This window comes from Teleopsis dalmanni, chromosome X (genome assembly GCF_002237135.1).
Source record: "Teleopsis dalmanni isolate 2A chromosome X, ASM223713v2, whole genome shotgun sequence".
Lineage (NCBI taxonomy): Eukaryota > Metazoa > Arthropoda > Insecta > Diptera > Diopsidae > Teleopsis > Teleopsis dalmanni.
In genome coordinates, this window is record NC_051848.1 from 48644754 (window position 1) to 48668685 (window position 23932).

The 23932-nt window shown below is 30.6% G+C and overlaps 3 protein-coding genes across 3 annotated transcripts; all 3 read left to right on the forward strand.

Annotated features, from left to right (window-relative positions):
* Positions 1 to 107: 107 nt before the first annotated feature.
* Positions 108 to 13180, forward strand: LOC119687637 (retinal-specific phospholipid-transporting ATPase ABCA4). Its single transcript, XM_038102038.1, has 21 exons — positions 108 to 343; positions 448 to 571; positions 631 to 828; positions 1711 to 1964; positions 3659 to 3881; positions 3958 to 4101; positions 4168 to 4346; positions 4403 to 4619; positions 6232 to 6377; positions 6445 to 6599; positions 6665 to 6977; positions 7044 to 7195; positions 7257 to 7437; positions 9190 to 9427; positions 9486 to 9708; positions 9770 to 9828; positions 9892 to 10442; positions 10502 to 10667; positions 11735 to 12198; positions 12251 to 12381; positions 12570 to 13180. The coding sequence occupies exons 1-21, from the start codon at positions 167 to 169 to the stop codon at positions 12988 to 12990; spliced, it is 4716 nt and encodes a 1571-aa protein (XP_037957966.1). The 5' UTR covers positions 108 to 166; the 3' UTR covers positions 12991 to 13180.
* Positions 13181 to 16550: 3370 nt separating this feature from the next.
* On the forward strand, positions 16551 to 18087 carry LOC119689140 (UPF0428 protein CG16865). Its single transcript, XM_038103892.1, has 4 exons — positions 16551 to 16736; positions 17357 to 17505; positions 17564 to 17818; positions 17888 to 18087. Exons 1-4 carry the CDS (start codon positions 16616 to 16618, stop codon positions 18017 to 18019), a joined length of 657 nt encoding a protein of 218 aa, XP_037959820.1. The 5' UTR covers positions 16551 to 16615; the 3' UTR covers positions 18020 to 18087.
* A 1700-nt stretch (positions 18088 to 19787) lies between these two features.
* On the forward strand, positions 19788 to 22873 carry LOC119690283 (deoxyribonuclease-2-alpha). Its single transcript, XM_038071283.1, has 3 exons — positions 19788 to 21650; positions 21710 to 22417; positions 22484 to 22873. Exons 1-3 carry the CDS (start codon positions 21493 to 21495, stop codon positions 22746 to 22748), a joined length of 1131 nt encoding a protein of 376 aa, XP_037927211.1. The 5' UTR covers positions 19788 to 21492; the 3' UTR covers positions 22749 to 22873.
* Positions 22874 to 23932: the final 1059 nt, after the last annotated feature.

Below are 23932 nucleotides of genomic sequence, written 5' to 3' on the forward strand. Positions count from 1 at the left end.
TAGTGTTTTATGTCTACTTTTAACAAAAATTAACTTTGAATGCGACACTGTGTTTTGCTTATTTCGCAGGGAAAATTAGCGAGATTGTTGAGGTCTTTGTAGTATTGTTTGCTTTTTATCTGATGACAGAAATAAAGTGGTTAGGGAAATACATTTTAAATAAAAAATGAAATTTTGGTCGTTATTTCGCGTTTTTTTGTGGAAAAATGTATTATTTTTAATATTTAATTGCGTGTCGTTAGCTGTTATATTAGTTGGATGCTATGGTATATTGGTGCTTTATTTAAAATCGACGTATCAGAATCTAAATACGCCCAATATCATATATTCTGCGAAGAACACAGTAAGATTGTTTTTCTAATACATTTTCCAATACATATCTTGAAAATATCAACTTTAATATATATTTCGTGACGATTACAACTTTATTGATTTGTTTTCTTATAGGAATCGCTTGTTGCTGACTACTTTCACGCTAATGATGGTGACTTTCTTTATTATTCGCCAACAACACCATTTATTGACGACCTTATGGAAGACGTACGGCAGCAGATGGAAATTTCATATGAAAGTATTTATAACATATATTGAAATTTTTTAGAATAGTGATTAAAACATATTATTTAACAGTTGTGAAGCCAATTGCAAATGCATCGGAATTTAGGGTTAAACTAGAGGAGGAATGTAAAGGAAACTGCTTCGCAATAGAATTTAAAACAATTAGTGACGATGTCAATGGAAATTTAAGTTATTCCATTAGTTCAACAGCACTAAAAATATCACCAAAGAAACGTTATGTTAATGATGAAGAAGTGAGTGGAATTAAAGGTAAAAGAAAATTGTTAAAAATAAAGTGTTCTCAGAACGCTTTTGATTTGTTCTAATTAGAATTTTGTTGATATACGTTATCAAATTTCTAACGAAAACAAACCATATTGAATTGAGTAAATATAATTAACACTGATTAGAAAAAACGTTCTTTTAGCGGTTGCTGATAATTTTTTTCAGTGGTATTTATTTAAACAAAAGCAGTAGAATTTTACTTACCACTAGCAAATTTCCTAATATTCATAAGGTTTTGCTATTAATTATGTCAAGGCAGAAATAATGCTTTCAATTCACACGAAATGTGTGTATTTGCATTTCGTTACTTTTGCGAGCAATATAACTAAATATTGTCTGCAAAAAAAGAATAACAGATAATTTTACTCACACGTGAGGGGATTTAGTTTCATATATTGTATTTAAATATTCATACCTTAAATTGCAAAAATCTAATTTTATCGCTGTTTGCTATTGTACGCTATTGTTTGCTTTTTCTGCATATTCGCTAATGCAGCATTTTTTATTTTGTTTGCCATCTGCAGTATGAAAAATAATATCGTAGACCATTAACAAATTTGTATGACTGTTTGTACTATTAAGTCCATACATGAGCATATATATGTGTAGAGTCATATAAAAATAAAAATAAACGTAATTTAATACACTTTTGCTTAGGTATAAAAAACATACACTGTACATATACTTACATAAATATATTTTCTCTGTTTTTACCAAAAAGTCATTAAATCATTATCTTTTATTATTATAAATATATTTATTTGTATTTAAAATAATATGAATATATATTATTTATATATATATATTTAATATAAAATAATCGAAACTGAAAATAACTCTATTATTTTCTCTTAATCAATTTTTTAGATGATGATGATTATATACGAAGTGGATTTCTCACCTTACAACATATTATTGACAAAAATTATATAAGAAAACGTAGCACAACAAATAATTTAAACTATGAAATGGAATTATCTTCAATACCAACCATTGCTCAAGAAGTACTGGACTCACAACGCCTTATTCTATTCGGTTCACTTTTTAGTATACTTTTCAGTGTGCTTCTGCTTAGTACGTTTTTAGTGCCTCTTGTTGAAGAGAAACAGGATGGATTAAAGGTATGTTATTATTTCAAACATTTTTTTTACTCTATGTATTAGAATAAATTTAGAGTAATTTATAAGAGCTATATATTTAAAACAGTAACAGTTAATGAATTATAGATTATATTCTATAATTTTAACAATTATATTATTGTTAAAAACCAAGATGCACTGCGAACAGATTAGATCTGTTCTTAATAGCTTTAGTTTTTAAGTATGTATTTTTAGGCTTTTGATACTTTAATAATGATCTTTTTCCGATGGGGTATTCTTACCGGTGTTCAAGATTACAAGAAAAATTATCATTTTCATTATTGAGTTCAAAAGGAATGAAGTGTTGTATGCATGTTTCATTTAGTTTCTTTATTAAATAAACTTTTATAGCTTTTCTTATATAGAAAACAAAAAATCAATTGTAAAGTAGGGATAAGATGTGCTACCCTTTGCACACGCTTTGATTAATAAATTAAAATTAAAATCAGTTATTTGAGATTCTTAGAACAGTTAGGTTGCGAACGTCCCGAAGCCACATGTCGTTTAGCACTAGCACTTTCAAAAAAAAAAACTACACAAGCAGAATACAGTAATAGTAACAGTGTTGTTTAGTGTGGGTACCTGCTATAAAGGCTTAAGACCACGGTGTCTACAAATAAATGTATCAATATAATGCGCCGATAAACGCCCCATTGGAAATTCTAATGAATTTACTACGGGTGTCAGGTGCCTGCAGCTTTGGCCTAGCCAAGTGACGGTTAGCAGAATCGTAATGGCTGCGGTTAATACCCAAACTTAAGCGGGAAAAATGATCGGTAGTTGTTTATCATACATTCGGCATGGTGTACTGAGTACCTTCATATCGCTGGTCACTTGGTTCTTCTACCGAAGATGCGGACATCCTTTACCGCGGTTTTGATCAATGGATATCAAATCAAAAATCTTTCTAGCCAAAGCACTTTCTTTAATTCGCATGAAATGAAGCCAGCAAATCAGCTGAATTTTTATGCGCTAAACTATGTTAATGTCGCAGTATAGCTCGTACAGCTCATTATTTTATCGTTACCAACGCATTAGGTACCATAGATCTTCCGCAGTATTTTTCTCTCGAATGCTTTTAACCCCTTTCCATCACTGTTGGAAATTGTTCAAACTTCGGCATCATACAGCAGAACAGATATGATTAGAGACTTGCAGAGCATGATTTGTGTTTGTTGAGAGAGTGCTTTATTTTGAATTGCCTACTTAACCTAACGTAACATCTGTTGGCTAGTGTGACTCTCTGCTGAATCTCTCTTACCAACTTAACAGATTGAAATTTTTGGTGAAGTCAAAAATATTCATTTTTTTCATTTAAAACAAAACCTGTTGTATAAACCAAATTAGTTTAAAATATTTTTGTACATGCAATTTAATACATAATTCTTTCAATTAGTTTTAAAAATAATATTTAACCGAATCTGCTTCGTCGTTATAGTAAAGAGGTGTTCTGGCTGAGAGGTTTACTAAAGCTATATGCTTCTGAATATATTTTGTTCTAATTTTTTCGATTAGAAAAAAATTTTTCAAATTTTTCAATTGGAATCTATAGAGCTTTGTAAATATACTCTTAGTATTCCCAACGGATCTCTTCATAAGAATTCAATATTTGATGTACCAAATAATTGGAGACCAAATATAATATATTTTTTATAATGTTGCCTTTTTTATTTCAGGAATTTCTCCTTCTTGCAACTCCTCTTAATTTCTTGAATGGTGTTACATTCTTTGTATTGCGTTTGGTAATTTATCTAATATTTTTCACTGCAGTTATTATAACTGCTTGGATCTACAATGCTTTAGGCATTGGGCCAATGTGCTACATTGTATTACTCTTTGTGCTTTACATGTTATCGGCTATGTCCTACACATACTTAATATCAGTCTGCTTTAATTCGGGTAAGAAATATAAGCAAAACAATATTTACATATTTATTTCAAATTTATATACGTATATATCTGTTCATATTTACAGTTTTCTACGCTAAAGTTGGTGGCCTTATTCTACTTGTAATGCCGTATATATTTTATTTGGTCAAAGGCACGTTTGCTACTTACTTATTTAGTACAAAAGCGTTTATGGATGGAATAAAAATATTTCAAACTTTCACTAACAAACGTTTGTATTCATAATTTGTATATATAAATATTAAAATTAATAATTTTTAATTTTATTTGTTAATAGACCGATCCTTCAGTGCGCATGATCTTTTTGCTAACATAACAGATTCATCTTTTAGTATAATTTCCATTTATATTCTCTTAATAATGCAATGTCTATTTTACGCCCTCATTTACAACTATTTATCGTGTGTGTTTCCTGGCAAAGGAGGTATTAAAAAACCATATAATTTTATATTTAAGGTATGCAAAATTGTATTATTTGATTAAAAATTGACAATAAATTAAGTTTTATCTAGCGTTCGTTTTATAAGAAGCCACATCGAAATGTCTATACTACAACTGACGGTACAACAGACGCTATTATTATACAAGATTTATGCAAAAAATTTCAAACACCCAGGCGAGATATAGTGATTGCTGATCATTTGAATATGACAATAAAAAATAAGCAAATTACTGTGTTACTGGGCCATAATGGAGTCGGTAAAACCACAACATTGAACATGATCATAGGTTAGTATATAAAGAATATATTGATAATTTCTTTTCGAAAGAAAAGTAAGGTTTTTATTTTAAAAGTTATTTTGTAATATTATTTTACTATTAAGTAAAACTTTATTCACATTATTTAATATTAATGTTGAATTCGTAGTTCAATCGATTCATTAAGTGATTCTTTGATATAATATATCAAATAATACTCTGCAATTACTTAAAAACTCATATAAATGGTGTTTTTATAAAATTTATTTCATATAATTATGGGAGCTGGACACTGGTTCAGTAAACCCGCACACGTATTACTTAATATCTATTAAGTACAATTCAGCAATAGTAATAAATTCACAATTAGTCAAGATTGTACTATTCATATCCAATAAAGAACGTTTAAAAAAATTAACCACATAATTTCAAAACTAACGTTCTATAAGTTATCCTCCTGATTTACAATTAGCTACAATTAGTAAAAGTCTCTGATTCTGACAACTTTAAGAAGAATATAAAAGGCATCTAATTTAAGAATAGATTTCGTCTCATTGCAATGTTAATTAAAAAAACTCGACCGATACATAAATGATTTGTATCTTCATCAAAAATACAAAATTTCACATGAAGTAAATGTTTTTCAGCGTTTTCCACCATTCACGTCTGACATATTCAGTATAAAAACGGCATTGTTTATAAAATATTTTAATGGTACTTACATATTATGCTCGGAAAACGTAGCCAAAAACAAACACTTCAGAATCATATCGACGCACTAGTGCATTCTGTCCGATTATATAGTAGAATATATACATTAAACAGAATAAAACACATGCGATCTTTATCACTAGGAAATGCAATCAATATTCACCAAGATTATAGGTCTGTAACATTCATATAGCATATAAGGACAACTAGAATGCTAATATCAAGCTGACGAAAAGATCATGATTGCTTAATGGTACAACAGACTTACAAGAAGATTTCCGTGGTAAGAGCTAATCCATATATATAGGCGACAAGACTGGAATTTTATAATACCATGACTCATAACCGAACACTACCCACTTTTTGCTTAATGCAAACTCTATCACTACTGGTAGACATTCGTATACTATAATATTCGATTAAAACTTGAAAAACACTATTGTCTGTCGGTGGACTCAGATATCAAATTCTCTCACTCACCAAGTGAGTGAAGGTGTTCTGATGACTAACTGAGACAGAAAGCATTATATTAGATTAGATTTTAAACGGGTTGAGAACTTTTCACCACATCACTGCATCCTTTGAGGATTATTGTGACAAAGCCACTTTAGTTCCGTAGATAGAAAATATTAACAACAACAACAATAATAAAGTTTTATAAAACGATTAAATATTCAGTGTTTCAAACTGTGTCAGTTATGTTTTCAATTCAATGTAATTCAATTCTATTAACACATTAACATTTTGTATTTTAAAGTTTTTATTGGTTATGGCTTTAAACACTATATGTTTCGGTTACTATTAAAGACAAAGGCATTGCATTTATATCCGCCGATTCAGATTTTTTTTGAACCAAGAATTCATAAACCAAATTAATGAATCGATGTAAGAAAAGATCTTGAATTGTGAACTAATTTTTGTTTTTACTTAGGTTCGGCACGAAAAGACGCAGGCAGTATAACAGTGTGTAGCGAGCGTGATGTTTCATCCTATCGACATTTGATTGGATTCTGTCCACAACATAGTGTGTTTATGCAGTATATGACTTGTTCACAACACTTGCAGTTCTTTGCGCAGGTAAGCTTATCAAACATTTCTTGTAGTTAATATAAACAAATATGTTACATTTATTTTTAATTGTTAGTTACGTGATATGACTACCAAGGAAGCAAAAACTCTATCTAATAGTCTACTTAATCAATTAAAACTTGAGGATAAAGCTGATGAATATGGCAAAAATCTTTCTGGAGGCATGAAACGCCGACTCTCTTTAGGTATTGCAATAGCCGGAAATACAAAGTTAGTCATCAATTTTTCAAAAACTTAACCATTTACAAACTTAAATAATATCTTAACACTATCAGAGTTATTGTTTTGGATGAGCCATCTTCAGGTTTGGATATAGAGTCACGACGTGAATTTTGGGATATTTTGTTGCAATTACGTAAAACGAAAGCTGTTCTAGTAACTACTCATCACATGGAAGAAGCTGAAGTTTTGGGTGATACCATTTGCATATTATCATCTGGGCGCTTGCAGCGTACTGGTTCACCATTGGAATTAAAACGAAAAGTTGGTAGTGGTTACATACTTAAGTTATCTACGCGTAAAAGTTTATTTAAAGAACAACAGACAATGGAATTAATCCACCGATTTATACCTGGCGCACAAATATTGGTAAGACTAAACACTTATTATGAATTATTTATGCTATAAATAATTATTTATGCTAAATTAATTTAGAATATTGTGCCACCCACTGTACTTATTGGATTGTCTTACGAATATAAAGTGAAGTACAGCGAACTCTTGCGGCATTTAGAAGAAGCACAACAACACTTGGGTATAAATTCGATTTCGGTAACTGACACGTCGTTGGAAGATGTCTTTTTGAAGTAATTCTTTTATAATAAAGTATAAGCTACAAAATATACTGAATTTTAACTTGATTTGTAGTTGTGTACCAGAAATTGATCAAGTCGACTGCCACGTTTCCAGTAATGGTGATGCGAAAATGCGTGTACCTTACAAATGCCTCGAACCGACTACACAAATTCATTGGATGCAGCATTTTAAGGCAATTGCTTACAAAAAATCTATTTTCTTGAAAAGTGGATGGAAATATACTACTTTTATGGTAAGCTTTCAAAAGCAAAGGATTTGATAAAACAAGAAAATATATTAAGTGTTATAGTCTGTCAAAACCAAAATTAAAACCAAAATATTTAAAGATAGACAGTAAAAAGAAAAGTCATAATTAGTTAATCATATCAATATCAATAGATTTATTTGTTTGGTGCCATTGTAGAAAAATATTTTATTTACTTTATGATTTATAAAGGAACTTAACTTTTACATTAATTGAATATGAACATGGCAAAACATTTAAATCTTTTTATTTTTATTACCCTTAAAAGTGGAATAAAACTAAGATTACAGATTGCTTGGTTGCAAGAACTGTCGGGTCTACGTCCCGGAGTTACTTGTCGACCTCGACGAGCAAGTGCCGTTCAGCACCCCCCAAGGGGACTACTCAGGCAGGTCCCAGCGAGTTACTACAACGACAACAACAATTGCTACAGACAGAGTACGACTTAAAAAATACGTTGTTAACAGAATCGAGAAAATTTTGCCACAACTTTCGACCTATCCCGAGAGAAAAGAATAATTACTCGGTATTAAATCTGTTTTCAAATAAAATTTTATTGTTGGGATCCAGAAACCCCATAGTGCAAAAAACATGAAAGGATTGTAAAACAAAGGGAAAGGGTTGTGTGTGATGAAGGGAAAAGATGATGGTGTAGGTATCTACCTAGCTTGCGTCCTTACAATTTTAATGGGATGGACTCAAATCAATAGTGTTTAAGTTAGAGTTAGAGTGGGCGACGTCATGAGGGCTAGAGTGGATTTTCGAGTATATACTGAGAATAGACATATTGGTATATGACAAGTTACCAATTTTTACGTGGTTATATCCTGACCTCAATAAGGCGAAAACAGTTCTTCCTACATGAAAGCGTCTTTCATTCCTATCGATTTCACGCGCAGGTCTGTGGAGAACTTTGTTACAATATTAATGTATGAAAGTATGAAGAGACACTGCTTCGGTATGCAGGTCAGTTAACTTTCATTTATATTCGATATTACTTGTTGGCTTCGCTGTTATCATACACAGAAAGCATCGACATATGTAACGTACATCGTACCGCGATTGGGATGTTCATATTTGTGTCAAGCAATAAGAAACTGCTTGGACACCAGCAAGTTGTATTCTTTCACAAGAAATATTTTAGACTCTGTATGAATGTGTTAGCAGCGTTGACTTTTGAAATATATGGTCTTTATTATGTTGCCTTTCGCAAAGCTATGGTGTTCATACCGTAGAGTCCAACTAATAAAAAATGGGTGGACTCTTTACTCCTGCAGGTTAAGATAATAGCCAAGAATTTTGATGTTGGTAGGTGTAGTTTTAGGTAAAAGGACTTTTGCGTTTAAAATATGCACAATAGCGATACTGGCCCGTGTGCAAGATTGTGCAATCATTGGCATATGTTATGACTTTGGGTGCTTGAACGTGTGGATTTAGGGTAGAGTGTTCCGGCCTTGGAAATTCAACCTCTAAAATCAACAAATCTTGCTTTTTCTGCTAATTTTGCACGGTTAGAGATAAATATTTGAGCTATTTCGTTAAACAAGATACGCTGGTAATCACATTTGCAAGGTTAAGGCTTGCTAATAATGTGCGTCCATAAGGTCGATTTTTTTTTTCTAAAGTATTTATACTATCTATACATATTGGAATTTGTCGTATTATTAAGCTATTTAAATCATCTATGATATAGTATTATTATCGAATAATCTTTTTTTTATAAAAATTTTTTGCTTACAGCTTTTGTTTCCTTTTGTTGCTGTTAGTTTGGCAATGTTATTGATGCATTCAATGGCTCTCTTAAAAAGCGAGGATGTGTTAACGCTGAATTTAGCGCAAATCAAAGAAGGTCTTATATACATTAGCAATCCACTTGGCACTAACAAAGCTATTGAAAATCTTCTAACGAAGCATATTGAGGAATTTGGGATAACAGCAAGCAAACTTGAACTGCAAGAAAACAATTCACTGGCAGAAGGTATTAAACTTGATTATTATTATAAAAATAACGTGTTTCAAATTTATTTTATTTGTAGAGTTAATAAGTTTACAACAAAAAGAATTGGCTTATTTTTTGCAAAATGTTATCGGTGCTATAGAACTTAAAACGGATGAAAATGGATTAAAATTTAACATATTCTTTTCTGGTAATATTTACCACAGCTCAGTGATTCTTATGAATCTAATAGATAATGCTGTCCTAAAGCAACAAACAAGTGAAAAAAGTACAATTGAGACTAATTATGTTCCAATAAAACGGTATTTATGAACATTATGTAAAAGCATTGAATTGTAATCTATAATTTATATACATTTACAGCTTTATAACCGATGTGAGTCCGACACGTTTGGAATATTATGCTGTTATTGTACCAATTGGTATGTATTAAAATCGGTTTTATTAAAAAATTAATCTTAAACATGTTTTTATTTAACCATTAGGTATGTTCTTTTGCATGTTTTTCTACGTTTCGCTACCATTTCGAGAAAATAAATCAGGATTTAAGAACTTGCAACCCATACCACATGTAACATATTGGGTTTCAGTATTTATATATGATGTGCTGTTACACATGCTCGTCTGTTTGCTATTCTTTGGATATCAATTTTTGCTCATGCCACAACAACTGTACACACCGGCTGAACAGTACACAATAGTTGCATCAATATTTTTCTATGGCATCAGTTATTTACCCATTCTGTATTGCTTTGCCAATAGCTTCCGTTCAATTTCAACAATCTCAACTTATTTACTCTTTATGCTCATTATATCAGCTATTGCACCGCTTATTACCTCTGGCAACATACAATCAATGAAATATCATGAAACAAAAATATTCTTTCTCTCAATATTACCGGACTTCAATCTAAATCATCAGTTACGTGTAATTAATGAGTTGTTTTTTATAGAACGTCGCAATCAGGGCTCAGTTCCAGATCTTAATATAGCTACTTTTTTTACATATGCAATCTTTATAACTATTATTATGATGGTAAAAAAATATAAATATTCTATATATACATTTCATTGTGGTTCTATTATATTTTGCAGATTTTATTTATCATTTTTGAAAACAAGGAAAAACGACAAGCCTTACAGAGGCTTTTTAGCTGTTATACTTGCAGGCAAGTAACAGCAGCGAGTAATCCATTATGTCCAGAGGAAGAGGAAAACTTGGTACAAATCGAAAAAGCAACTGTTCAGGATATATTAAAAGGTAATTATAATACAAGTATATATTTATTTGCCTTACTATGTGCAAATAAAATTATAAAAGCACAATGAATGCAATAATCTGATATTATTTATTTATATTATACTGTTACTTTCGAAAAAGTCCACTGATGACAAATCACTTATGCAAATCTATCAATTCATCTCACCAAACTGTGCAATAATAAATATAAAAAATTTCTAAGATAATTAAATTAAAACAGGGCATGTGGTGTGGTTTGCGACAAACCACATATTTTTGAAACCACATAATATCCTCATTTTTAATTTAACGCCATTTAATTTTCCATAAAATTACGGGTCTGTCACACCTCCAGACCAAAATCCATATCATTTAGTGCGTTTCTGTTAATGCAATGGTCGTTTCACAGTTGCTTGTGTTTTTTTTTTCCAATAAAGAAAAGTCGATGTTAAAATCGGCACCCGAATATCACTGCATCAGTGCTACCGAATAAGGACTATATAGAATAATCAGATACAAAATCAAATACTGATGAATTGGAACAACTGTTACTTTGAATTAGTTAAATTTTTTTAATAGTCATACAGCTGTTTCGAGTGTTGCCAAATACCTATCCAAAGTTGTCTTTAACAATAGTTGTTTTTTGGATTAATAATCTATATATAATTTTATATCCAGAAAGTGTCAGGGTTAGCACTTTGAATCTATCGTATTTTTGAAATATGAGGTTGCTAAAACTGTATAAAGCGTCATTATTCAAATGTCTTTTAAAAATCAATATTTTGTTATCATCAGCTCAAGGTAAATGGTTTACAACTAATCTGTTTTGGTCAGATCCTTACAAATATAATAACCGCATATCACAAATCGGTTTAAATAATTATTATATATTGTTTTGGGCGGCGTTTTAATCGTCGCCCATGGATACATCATCCGTTTCTTTGTTACAATGATGATATATCCATGGGTAGATATATTATAATAATTAATAATAATGATAATTAAAAAAAGTTATTATTGCTAATTATAAGTAAACATCCAATCTTAAATGAATTTTTTTAAAAAAATGTATTATTTTTTCTTTTAAGAAAAAGTTGAAAGCGATATTCCATTGTTAGTCTGTAACTTATCCAAATCTTACGATCGCAAAGCAGCGGTCTGTGATTTAAATTTTGTGGTCAGAAAACAAGAATGTTTTGGATTACTCGGTGTAAATGGAGCCGGAAAAACAACTACATTCCAAATGATTTCGGCAAACACAACAATAACCCATGGAACAATAAAAATCGATGGTGTCGACATTTTGGACAATGAAATTCAATATAAATATCGATTCGGCTATTGTCCTCAAAATGATTGCTTAAATAATTTTATGACTGCATATCAATTACTTAAGTATATGGCGCAGCTACGCAATATAAGTGGCGAGGAGAATTTACATAATGAAGTAATGTTCTGGATAGAACAACTTGATTTAGATAAATACACCAACGTGAAAGTACGGCACTATTCTGGCGGTACTAAAAGAAAACTAAATGCAGCATTGGCAATGGTAAGTAGAGTAAAACCTAAACTAGAAAGTCTTCAAATAATTTTTATTTTAGATTGGTAGTCCATCATTGGTATTATTAGATGAGCCAACTACTGGAGTAGATCCAGTATCGCGTCGGTTCCTTTGGAAGTGTATACAAGATTTTCAAAAGCGTGATAAGACAATTGTACTTACATCTCATAGGTAAGTTATGTGTATAATTTGTTTTTTTTTTATCTACAAATAACAAAAATATTTGTTACTAGTTTTATATAAATTAAGATGATGGTTTAGAACTCTCATGTTAATCTGTATAAGTTTATTCTTTGTGACGCACCTATCTTAAATAAAATTTCAAGAAGTGGTTCTTTTATTATTTCGTTTTTTTTCAGCATGGATGAATGTGAGCAGCTATGCAATCGTTTGGCTATAATGGCTGATGGAAGATTTAAATGTATAGGATATGTTCCTGATTTGAAAGTGCGATATGGAAGTGGATTTACGATTAAAATAAAAATGAAAGTTGATGATTGCGAAGTAAATGTAAGAAAAATAACGACGAAAATTTCTAATCAATTTCCGGATAGTGACTTAAGGGAAAACCATGCAGGCATGTTGACCTATTATATTAAGAATATCCAGCAGATTAGTTGGTCAAATGTTTTTGATTGTACGGAGAGATTTTTCACTGAATGCAAAGATTTAATTGAAGATTATTCTGTAAATGAACCATCGCTGGAAGACATCTTTTTGAAGTTCGAAACTTCGACGAAACGTAAAAAACCATCACATTCACATGTTGAAGATGTTTAAAACATCTATCGATCTATCGTTAGGATAAATTATAAGATATACAATGTCTCGAATATTGTAATTCCTTATTTAAATTTTTTTAGTATGTATATCTAAACTAACTATTAATCTTCATTTTATATTTACTCAATATTTATTCAGAAAGCAACATTTACACTACATATTGTACATTGGTTTTCATTAATATAAACGTGCGTGTATTGTCATAATCATTTATTTTTATACAATTACATATATATAATAAATTAAGTTTATATCAAAGTATTATAATAAAATAATATATTTATATTTTTAAATGAGTCGCTATATTATTTTTTATTGTAGATGTAATGGATACATATTTTATTTAAGTTTATTATGATTTTAATAAGTATTTACACAGTTGATTTGTTCTCTTAAGTCGAACTCTTTTATTGAGACAACGGGTTATTCTTAGTTATTTTATTAGACTTCATGTTTACAAAGTCAGACATTGCATTTGGAGTTAGGGCCGATTGTTTACATCCGCATTCTCAAATACGGATCATACTGATGAACTTTAATATTCCAATTCACATCCAAATTCTTTTTGGAATTTACATTTTCATCCGCATGCTCAACTTGTTATGTGTGGACTTGCAAGCTCATTTTGGAAGAAAAACACAAAAAAAAATTCAAAAATTTGATGGTGTTTTTAATTTTCACACCTATTTTCTCATGTTGGAACTCTTTACAGCCTCGTCCGATTCTCATTTACAAATATCATATCCGTTAGATTCATATTTGCAATTATTCAGTAAGTATTTGTTTCTTTGTGTTATATTTGAATACTTCTGAATTGAGCGATAGATTAGGCGAATAGGCATGGATATGTTTATATTGGGGCCTAAACTAAATCAAAAATTAAGACAAATTACCGAATCATTACAATATTTGCTAAGTGGATGAACAAATTTGTTATTCAAATGACAACAAAAATAACTTAAAAATAATTAAGTTATGAATATTATGTGAAGAATGTGCAACAATCTTCGCCGCACGTTGGAGATTTGCATGTAAAAACAATAAATCAAAGTTGCCTTATATTTGAATTCATACGAGAGATTTGTTTCTAATTTTAGCTGTCAACTATTGTTGCTTTCAATGCAAAATGAACATTTTTGGCAGCTCAAATTACAAACAAAACTCTTGTGTGAATCCAATATTTGTGGCAATCTCAAAAGTGGTAAATGACTAAGTAATGAAGTAAGCTTTCAGTCAACATTGTGCAAGAGTAAAACAAACATATGGGTTAAATCTCAAACAAAAATTTCATGAAATGTTTTGAACTTAATCGCTGAGGTTTTTACAACTTTTATCCCCTTCCTATCATTTTATAATCACAATAATAATATATTTATTTAACAGCTTTCAGTCTCGTACAGGTGAAAATCATACTATGCAACTTTTTATGTTAAAAAGATACATAACAACTGAAGCTCAGTGGTCACCAGAAAAACTGAAGTGATTGAGTTTTTCTAATAAGAAATATTCAGCAAGCTGTAAGAGAAAAAAAAACAATTACGTATATCATTTGTAAAAAACCCTTAGTTTTATATGCCCCTAATACATTGGTATTACGACCAAAGCATGAGAGTCCGTTGGAAATAATAATTGCTTTGCTAATTAAGTAGTGATAACAATATAAATTGATAATAAAATTATAAATCATTACAACAGCATCCAAACGAGGCAGTCAACCATCTGACTAATACATCTGGCCTGCTGAGGAAACTTAAACGAACAAAGCCTACAGATCTACTCCCGAATTAGTAGTCTAATAATAATTTAGATTACTACTCTATTAGCGCTAATAACATTGACAAACGGGAGCTAAATTATCATTAAGGGGCTAAATTATAATTTATTTGCTCATTTAGCAGTTTTAAATGATCATTTATGTATGTAAACAAAACATATTTGGAAACATTGGTAAATGTAAGTACTCGTAATATTTTTATATATTTTATATGTATTTTTTTATATTTTATATTTTTTTTATATATTTTATATTTTTTTTATATATTTTATATTTTTTTATATATTTTATATTTCTTTTGATTTTAGATGACTCAAATTAATAAACTCAAGCGCCACGCATGGACGGCGCAACTTCTTAATGATAATTTATACCGTCTTTCAGGGTATTTTTAAAATGATCATTTAAGGCTGTTTAATGATAATTTAGTGCGCTCGTCTGTCAATGCTATAAGTCTTTGACAACTTGACAATTTTAAAACGTATTCTGAAATAAAACAAAACTGCTTGATAGTTCTTTGTACTTGTACTAGTCGTAGTCAAATGAAACATGTATTTATATTATTGTACATATTGTGTTTCAAATAATAAAAAAAAAAAATAAATAAATCATTTTAGACCAAAAACTTTATTGAAAAAATAGGAGAAACAAATCTTCATTTAATATCCTTGATCAAGTCAAATATAAATGATATGATGTTTATTAGGTCTGTTCGACGAGCTATTCGTAGTAAAGTTCAAGTACAACAGAAGTAAAGTACAAACTGAGAGCGTAACACAAAGGAAGTGCCAAATTTCGCTCTTTACACAGATTTTAATGGAACAGCTTTGGGTAAAGTCTAGTGAGAACATCAAGTGTCGTGCAAATAAATAAAACAAAAATTTAAATTCAAACCAAAACAGCTGATTCACACATCACACAAATTTTACTTGGAATAAAATGTACGACTAAAGTCTGTGTAGCATTTACAAGTTTTGACAGGGATGTTATGCTCTCTCAGATGATCTCATTTACACGAACATTTACTGGTGGAAGGCACTTTTATATACACAGAGTTACTCAGTTACTACGAGTAACTCGTGGAACAGTCCTATTTTGATTTTACTATTCCTCAACTGTGAATAGAGAATTTTTCTGTCAAAAAGTGTATACTTTTGTCAAATTTTTTTCACTGTAAATTTGGTGGTGAGTTTTTAAAAAAATAGAAAATTTTGTGTAAAATTAAATATAAATTTGTATTATTATTTTTTTACAGATTTCAAAAATGGAAAAAATGTAAAAAGTAAGCAAAAATTTGTACTTAAATATCAACATAGAATTCTTTGCATATAGTAAAATTTTAAAATTTATAATATAAGAACTGTAAAAAAATTATAAAAATATAAAATAAAAATTTTTAATATAAGAATTATAATAAAATTGCATTATCATTAGTATAATGTATACCATTTTGTTTACTTATTTATTTTCAATAACTGAATTTATTCAATGTAAATTGAATACGCATTTAGCACGTCTTTATTTGAGATTCAGCAGGAAAAACTCACTAGTACTTGAGGAATAGCATTTTACAAGAAAGCGTAAACTGTGGTGAGGTATAAATTTTTCGTTTGCGTGTACACACAATTTTTTTCACAGTTGTGGAATCGACCCCCTGTTGACTGGTGAATTGTTATTAACAAGGAAATTTTCTTGCATCATAAGTTTTCCATTCTTATAATGTATTCTCTGCCGGTTAGCTATTGTGAATTAACGTTTTCTTTATATTAAATAAATTCTGATTTTAAACCCAGTTGTTTTAAAAGTTTTAATATTTATAATAATATACTTTATTGATTATATTAAAAAATGCCAAAGGTTGTATCTCGAAGTATTGTGTGCTCAGATTCAAAAGACCAAGAAGAATATAACGAGGAAAAACCATTGCATATATATTACTGTATTTGCGGGAAACTGTCATTGATTTTAGGTATGATACATATGTACATATTTTCGATTCAAAACCAAAATTCTGTGGTAGTCATCGTTTTTGTTCATATGTTTGATGTCTTATTTAAATATAGAATATTAAAATTTTTATTGTATTCCACGATAATTTGCTGATATAGTCCCTGTTGGGAGTGATGGTATAAGAGTGGAGTCGAAGTGCAGACGGGTTGATTCTGGACCAGTTGCTGCTGGTCACAATGCGCTATCCAAACATAAGTTTAACACCATCTTGAAAAAGATATACTGCCTGAATTATACTGTCTACAATTTGAATACAATAAAAAAAAAACGAGTGTGTGAAATTAGTTTATAAAAAAATTATTTAATTATTGTCATAAACAGTTGAGTTCATTTAAAAATTATTTACAAAATGGCTTTGTACAAAAACGTAATCCAAGGAATTCTAAATATCAGACATTCGATTTCATAAGGGTATTTCAGAGATTATCCAATATTGTTGTTAATGCAGTGTGGACATGCAACTGCTTCATTTGGATAACATTAGTTAATTATTATTTATTTTTAAAAAGTTTGTTTTTACATTCGAAAAATTGAAACTTACTTTTTTCGTTACTTAGTCGTTATTTTTTTTTTTTGTAGACTGCAGTATTGAGAAATTGCCCTTACGTCAGCGAGATGGTGCTCGCGTTATTGACAGCGAATATCGTGCACACAAGATTACATATAACGAGGGTAGCACTGTTTATATTAAACGTGACGAAGGCATAGAAAGGCAGTATCGTCTGAATGTAGGTAAAATTATTTAATGTTTTAATTTGAAGTGTAACTGAAAATTTTTTCATTAAGTGCAAATCCTGTGAATTGCCACTATTTTATCGCCACAGTAAAGAAGTGAACGTAACGTTTATTATTGAAGATGCACTGGTCGCAAATAAAAAAGATACTGTTTCAAGTACCGGTGAAGCTGATCCAAATGGTGTTACGTTTAATAGTATCGCTGGAAATAAAAAAATAGTGGTCACGAAACATACAAAAAATATGGGTAAATTTAGTTCTGTGACAGTATCCACAATCGATGAGGAAGAAGATGAAATTGAAGCGGTAAGTTCAAATGGCACTAACATTTAGAACTTTATTTATATTTTATCAATAATATTAATATATTTTTAGCGTGAAATTGCGGACAGTTATGCGAATAATGCACGAATTATTGAAAAACAACTGCAACGAAAGCACGCGAAAAGTGAAACAGTAACAGAAGAATATCCAGCACCAAAAAAGGCAAGGGGGACTCTTTTGTGAGGTGAAATAAAATTGAATAGCAAAATTATTATACTTCTTTGACATTAATAAATCACTATATTAACATATAAAAATTAATTTCTTATTTTAAATTCTTGTAGATATTTAATTCTACTTAATAATCAATACGTAATTAATCAGTGCGACTTAGCATATGGTAAAATAAGATGAAATCTAAAATATTCATCAAATTACATTTATCAATAACTAAAATTAGAAAATGTGGTCGGTTAAAAGTCAATAGTTTTACATTACATTACATTCAAAAACTTGAATTGTTTCCATTAAAAAAGCAAGCCTATCAAAACTAGTTAATGTACGTACTTGCTGCACTAAAAAAGATTTCCACAACATTTTAAATTGCATATTTCAAAACTAATTCGCCAATATACACTTTAATTCCGAGAGAGACTCAAGTCGTATCTAAATCCTCATATTCGACACTTATCTTCTGCAATTGCACTAAATCGCCTTAAAAGAAAATCATTGATAAATATGAACACCCTAGCTCAATAGCATACATGTTAGTTTTTTAAGATTCGCAAAATTATTGTCAATTTTTATTTAGAAAGATTCAATAAATACACCGATTAAAGAATAAAATAATATATCAAAACTCAACCACACGACATTTAACTGACTGTGATCGCATGTCACATGTTGACCAACTTCATGTTGAGTCTAAAATGTTTAACGTGAAAGAATATACCAACTGCTATCTAGCAATATCTATGCGAGCCAAGCAGATATATCCAAGTGGCACTGCGATCAGAAGAATCTTTAGATTGTCTTTGTGTTATGAATGCATTGGCACCTATTACACTAGAAACAGCACGAGTGCAGTAGAATATAAACGAGGATTAACTGAACACCATGCCGAAGTAATGCCTTCCTCGTTACCATTTCTGTATAGCAAAAAAATTTTAAACTACCTTTCGACTGAAATCTCTAGATATAAAAAACGACATCCTCATGTATAAAGATGTAGTCATGTACTAAACACTTATTTGCTAGTTATAAATATGAGAATACGCCTTTTTTCATTTATTGAAGATCTGTGATAAATTAATTCTCTCAGAAATGCGATCTTCTATAAAGTAATGAAATATAATCTTACTCTTTGGCAGAGTAAGATGACTATGACTAAACTATGGTAGATATTGTTTTAACTATTATTACAATTTTTGTCCAATATGTTATAATCGTAGAGTAGAGTCTATTACAATCACTGCCATACGAGGCTGTCATCAAAACTGGATTTTTTTGGCACAGCTAAGTATACAAATAGTCAATAAACTACCAGTTAAACTGTAGTTGTCTGGTTAAATGCCATTGATAATACAATATATGATACGCTAATTATTATTATTAGTAAGTATGTATAACCAGATGTCGAGAGCTCCAAAGAAGTTGTATATTTAAGGGTTAAGCTAGCTAAACAATTTAATTAGAACACTAGCCTGGAAAACGATATTGTCACAATCTATTGGGTTATGTAGACTTAACAAAGTTTCTACGGTTCAATCTAGGGCTATAAACGTGAGTTTCTTTATAATCTTTATAATAAAAAGTGCAACAAAGTAATACTATAGCTAAACACAATAAACTGCAAGGATTTGGATATATGAATATATGGGCACTTTACCTATCTGTCTCACAATAGCATTAGCGTGTTTTATCCCACTGCACCTCTGGTACAACTGAACCGTAACATCGACTCATAAATACGAGAGTCACTACTTATATTTTGAGCCTTGGCAACACTGATTGTTGTCAGGTGTCATCCAACGCTTCCATACGAAAGTTTGACATTATTAAACATACTTTAGACTTTTTGTCAAAAGTGCGTCATTTGTGTTATTTGCAGTGATTTGTAAATTGTGTGTTCGCGAAAAAATGGAATTAACGCGAGAAAATTATTATCACACCTTCAACATGGATTAGCAAGACAAGAGTACATCGATCAACTTATTGTTACAATTGACGATGAAACTCCATCCTTTGTCACTGTGAAACGCTGGTACAATGATTTTAATCGTGACCGTATTTCACTCACTGACAAAATCCGAGAAGGGCGTTGTTATGCCAAAATCAGTTGTTGTGCTAGACATTGATGCTGATACTCATAATGGAATATCGTCGCGCGACATAGTGTGAGATTGAATGATTAAAGCATTAGTTCAATCCGCATATATAAAATATTGCACAATCATTTTGACGTGAAAAAGGTTTTCGTTCTCGATGAATCCCCCATCATTGATCATTTGACAAAATCTCAAAAAACTGCTCGTGTCGATTGGTACACACAGCACACAAATGCTCAAGAAGTACAATGGTAGTGCTTCAAATGATGTATACGAGTATATGATTGTAACAGGTGACGAATCATGGATATACTCGTATGTGTATGAGCCGGAACGTAAACAACAGTTGACTGTATGAATGCTTCAAGATGAACCAAATCCAACAAAAGTTTTTTGTGCTCGAAGCACATCCAAACAAATGGTCGCAATTATTTGTTCAACGGAAGTTTTCAGTGAAATACGGAAAACAAACTACCGCCGTCAGATCATTCTCAATCTCAATAAATACAATGCGAGTGTTCACACATTTCATCTAACAACCAACTATTTGATTATTCTAAAAATCGAATTGATGGGTCATCCGGCTGATTTACATACAGTCCCGATTTGGCACTCAATGACTTTTAACAACCTTCTTGTTCCCGAACGTTAAGAATAAATTGCGTGGACAACGATTGTTAATTTTTGTCTGCGGAGCAAGCAGAAGCCGTTGTTGCATTTAAAAACCATGTTTTGAAAGTGTCTGAAGTAGATTAGAAAAAATGCTTTGACAAATGGTTCGAACGCATGCAAACATGTACAAGTATTAATCATAAAAGAGAATACTTCGAGAAACAATAAAGTAATTTTCAACGACATGTTAGTATGTTTTCATTATTAGGTTTAAAATGTAAATAGTGACCTGACCCTAGAAGATAAAAAATACTGCTTTGCAGTGTCATAAGTGAAAAAACTAATACATGGTGGGTTCGTTGGTATAACCTTCTATAATGTAACTCGCATATATGTATGCAACTTATTTATGTTTTTACACTTTATTGTATCTTATAAATATACAGGTTCTCCAGTACTAGGTCCTTTATCTTAAACAAAAAAAAAAAAACATTTCACAAATCATATCTCGAACCCGGTTTCTTTTTAAACAATGTGTGTGTCAATACTTATTTCGGTCGATGTTTGTTGTTCCCGTACTTTGTACATATAAGTATGTATGTATGTAAGAAATTGTCTTTGTTTGAAGAATTGCGTAGTCTTCGCTTTAGTTTTCCATATGTATTTAATCGAAAACATCTGCAGGTCTTTTACGTGCAGGTAATAATTTCATTCTCAATATTGAACTGCAAGGCAAACGTCCATTCACTGTTTTAAGATATATTATCGAATCGATTAATGATCAATTTATTTTTACATAATTTAAAAATTAATAATAATATGATAAACAAAATAAATGTTTTTGTTTGTTTGCTGTGTTTCGGTAGTATTGTGAAAGGAAACCTCAAAGACGGCAAAGTATCCTGCAGAGACGAGTCTGGATCAGAAGTAGATTGGTAGGATAATATTTTTTATTATCTTTTATTTGTAGTTTTTTTTTTCAAATATTTTTAAGGTATTACCTATATAAGCTACCTAAACATTATCAAAATGAACCTACTGATACAAGTGGTTTGCGCTATCTCTATATTACAAGTAACAATCAGGATAATTGGCAATTTTCAAGCCGTTTTATAAATGAGTCTACATCCTTCCCGGGACGCACCTTAGAAGCTTTCGCTACTGATCCTGAGGTATTACTTATTGCTTATAATGATGAATTTCCAAACAACACTGTTGTATTCGACCATGGACACACAAAAGGTGTTGTAGCAACTGATGGTAAAACGGCTATTTGGTTAATACATTCCGTGCCAAAATTTCCCTCAATTCCTACTTATGAATATCCCAAGTCTGGCGAACATTATGGACAAAGCTTTTTATGTTTGACGCTGCCAGATAGCGAAATGCATAAAATTGGCCAGCAGTTGATATTTAATGAACCAAATATTTACTACACACGCGTACCGGCTGCACTGAAAGGCAAGTACCCAGAATTGGATGTTGCCATCGAGGGCAAATGGAAAACGAAACCACCATATCACAACATTGTCGATTTAATGACTTCAGGCAAAAATAATTTTAAGTCTTTTGCCAAAAGTGTTAAGTATGGCCTAGAACTATACGAGGACTTTGTAGCACCAACTTTGGATGTCAATCTGTTGGTGGAAGGTTGGCGAAATGGTCCTGGAAATTTAGGTTCTAATTGTTCTGCAAATGATAAGTAAATATTATTAAATTAAAAAATAAAAATAAATAATGTATGTTAAATGTTTTTTTTTCTTTTTAGAGTGTATAATATTTTATATATTAAAAATCAAAATTTCGATGTGTCATTTAAGACCACAAATGATCACTCGAAATGGGCAGTTTCTGAAGCAACTGGTCTAAAGATTTGGCGTTGGAGAATTGGTGGTGCCGATTGGATTTGTGTGGGTGATATAAATAGACAGGAACATCAATCAGTGCGTGGTGGTGGAACTGTTTGTCAGAAAAATGCTTCAGTTGTAAAATTATATCGTGAATTAGCGAATGAATTAGAACCCTGTTCGTAGTATATATTAAAAATAATTGCTAAACAATTCTAATGTTCAGCATATGACAGTGAAAAAAATTGCTGTATATTAGAATCCGAAGGAGCATATAATATGTAAAATTAAAATAATAAAAATATATAATTATGAATTTAATTATTATAAAGACTTTGGACCTATAACTTATGGATGCATATATCAAAGTTGTCGTTATTCAGAATTTCACATTTCGTTTATTAACCGAATATTTTTCATTTTAACAAATATTTTTATTGGATTTTCAAAAAAGTTTGTTTTATTAAACTGTAAACTGTAGTAATATTGTAATATTGTTATGGAGTTAAATAACTAAAAAGAGGATTTTAAAGCAAGTATAAGTTTTAAAAAGCCACACAAACGAAGATGAACACCTAATTTTTCAAAATAATCAGTGTGGTATGTTAGTATTCACTCATAAACTGTTTTCCTGATCCATTAACATGACTCCATTAACTTTAACTAGTATTTATGAAATTTCTGAATAGTGTGGCAAATGAAAAGGCATCTCTACCAGATGCATCGGTTGTAACAACTGGTATATTCTCTATTTTGGCGAACTTCTTGTCGTTCCTTTAAACTCCTTACACAAGGACTTTTCTGCTGGTTTGCTATTAGCAAATCTATTTCAATAAATGTCGCCTACTGTCTCCTAACTGATATAAGCACTGTATACAATAAAGCAATAAAAATCAATGTCTCTTTAATGATAAGTATAAGTTGAAGTATATGTATGCTTAAGTATTGCCCAGTATTGGATTTTCATTGCAGCTGAAGTTCTGACAAAAGTGCTAAATACAAAACACATCCGTAAATTGACACAGTCATCAAGACGAATAGTTCATCTTTCAAAATATTTATCACCTCTAATAAAATAACTATTGTAATTTCAACTTCACGCACAGATGTTAAAGTACAGTTTTCTTTACTCGAAGTACAATCCAACTCGCGGCCATCACTCTCCTATGAGTTTTCCGGTTATAGAAATAGTGAACAAAATAAAGTAGCAAAAAGTTTAGCTCACCTTGGCGCTTCTATGGATGTCTTCCTAGGGGTGTCGAAATATGTTTCTATAGAGACTGTTACGTGAGGCATCTATTCCCACTTTCTGCAATTACCTAATAATAGGTAGAAGTCACCTAAAACATGTAAAACAACCGTTTGTTACC

What these genes read in the sequence shown, in the direction of transcription:
- LOC119690283 (XM_038071283.1), top strand. Translation starts at nt 21,493, where the DNA reads ATGATCAATTTATTTTTACATAATTTAAAAATTAATAATAATATGATA. An exon ending in TCTGGATCAGAAGTAGATTG is followed by an intron (nt 21,651 to 21,709) that starts GTAGGATAATAT and finishes AATATTTTTAAG; the next exon opens with GTATTACCTATATAAGCTAC. An exon ending in AATTGTTCTGCAAATGATAA is followed by an intron (nt 22,418 to 22,483) that starts GTAAATATTATT and finishes TTTTCTTTTTAG; the next exon opens with AGTGTATAATATTTTATATA.
- LOC119689140 (XM_038103892.1), top strand. Translation starts at nt 16,616, where the DNA reads ATGCCAAAGGTTGTATCTCGAAGTATTGTGTGCTCAGATTCAAAAGAC. An exon ending in GAAACTGTCATTGATTTTAG is followed by an intron (nt 16,737 to 17,356) that starts GTATGATACATA and finishes TTTTTTTTGTAG; the next exon opens with ACTGCAGTATTGAGAAATTG. An exon ending in AAGAAGATGAAATTGAAGCG is followed by an intron (nt 17,819 to 17,887) that starts GTAAGTTCAAAT and finishes ATATATTTTTAG; the next exon opens with CGTGAAATTGCGGACAGTTA.
- LOC119687637 (XM_038102038.1), top strand. Translation starts at nt 167, where the DNA reads ATGAAATTTTGGTCGTTATTTCGCGTTTTTTTGTGGAAAAATGTATTA. An exon ending in AACATTGAACATGATCATAG is followed by an intron (nt 4,620 to 6,231) that starts GTTAGTATATAA and finishes GTTTTTACTTAG; the next exon opens with GTTCGGCACGAAAAGACGCA. An exon ending in TACCTGGCGCACAAATATTG is followed by an intron (nt 6,978 to 7,043) that starts GTAAGACTAAAC and finishes AAATTAATTTAG; the next exon opens with AATATTGTGCCACCCACTGT.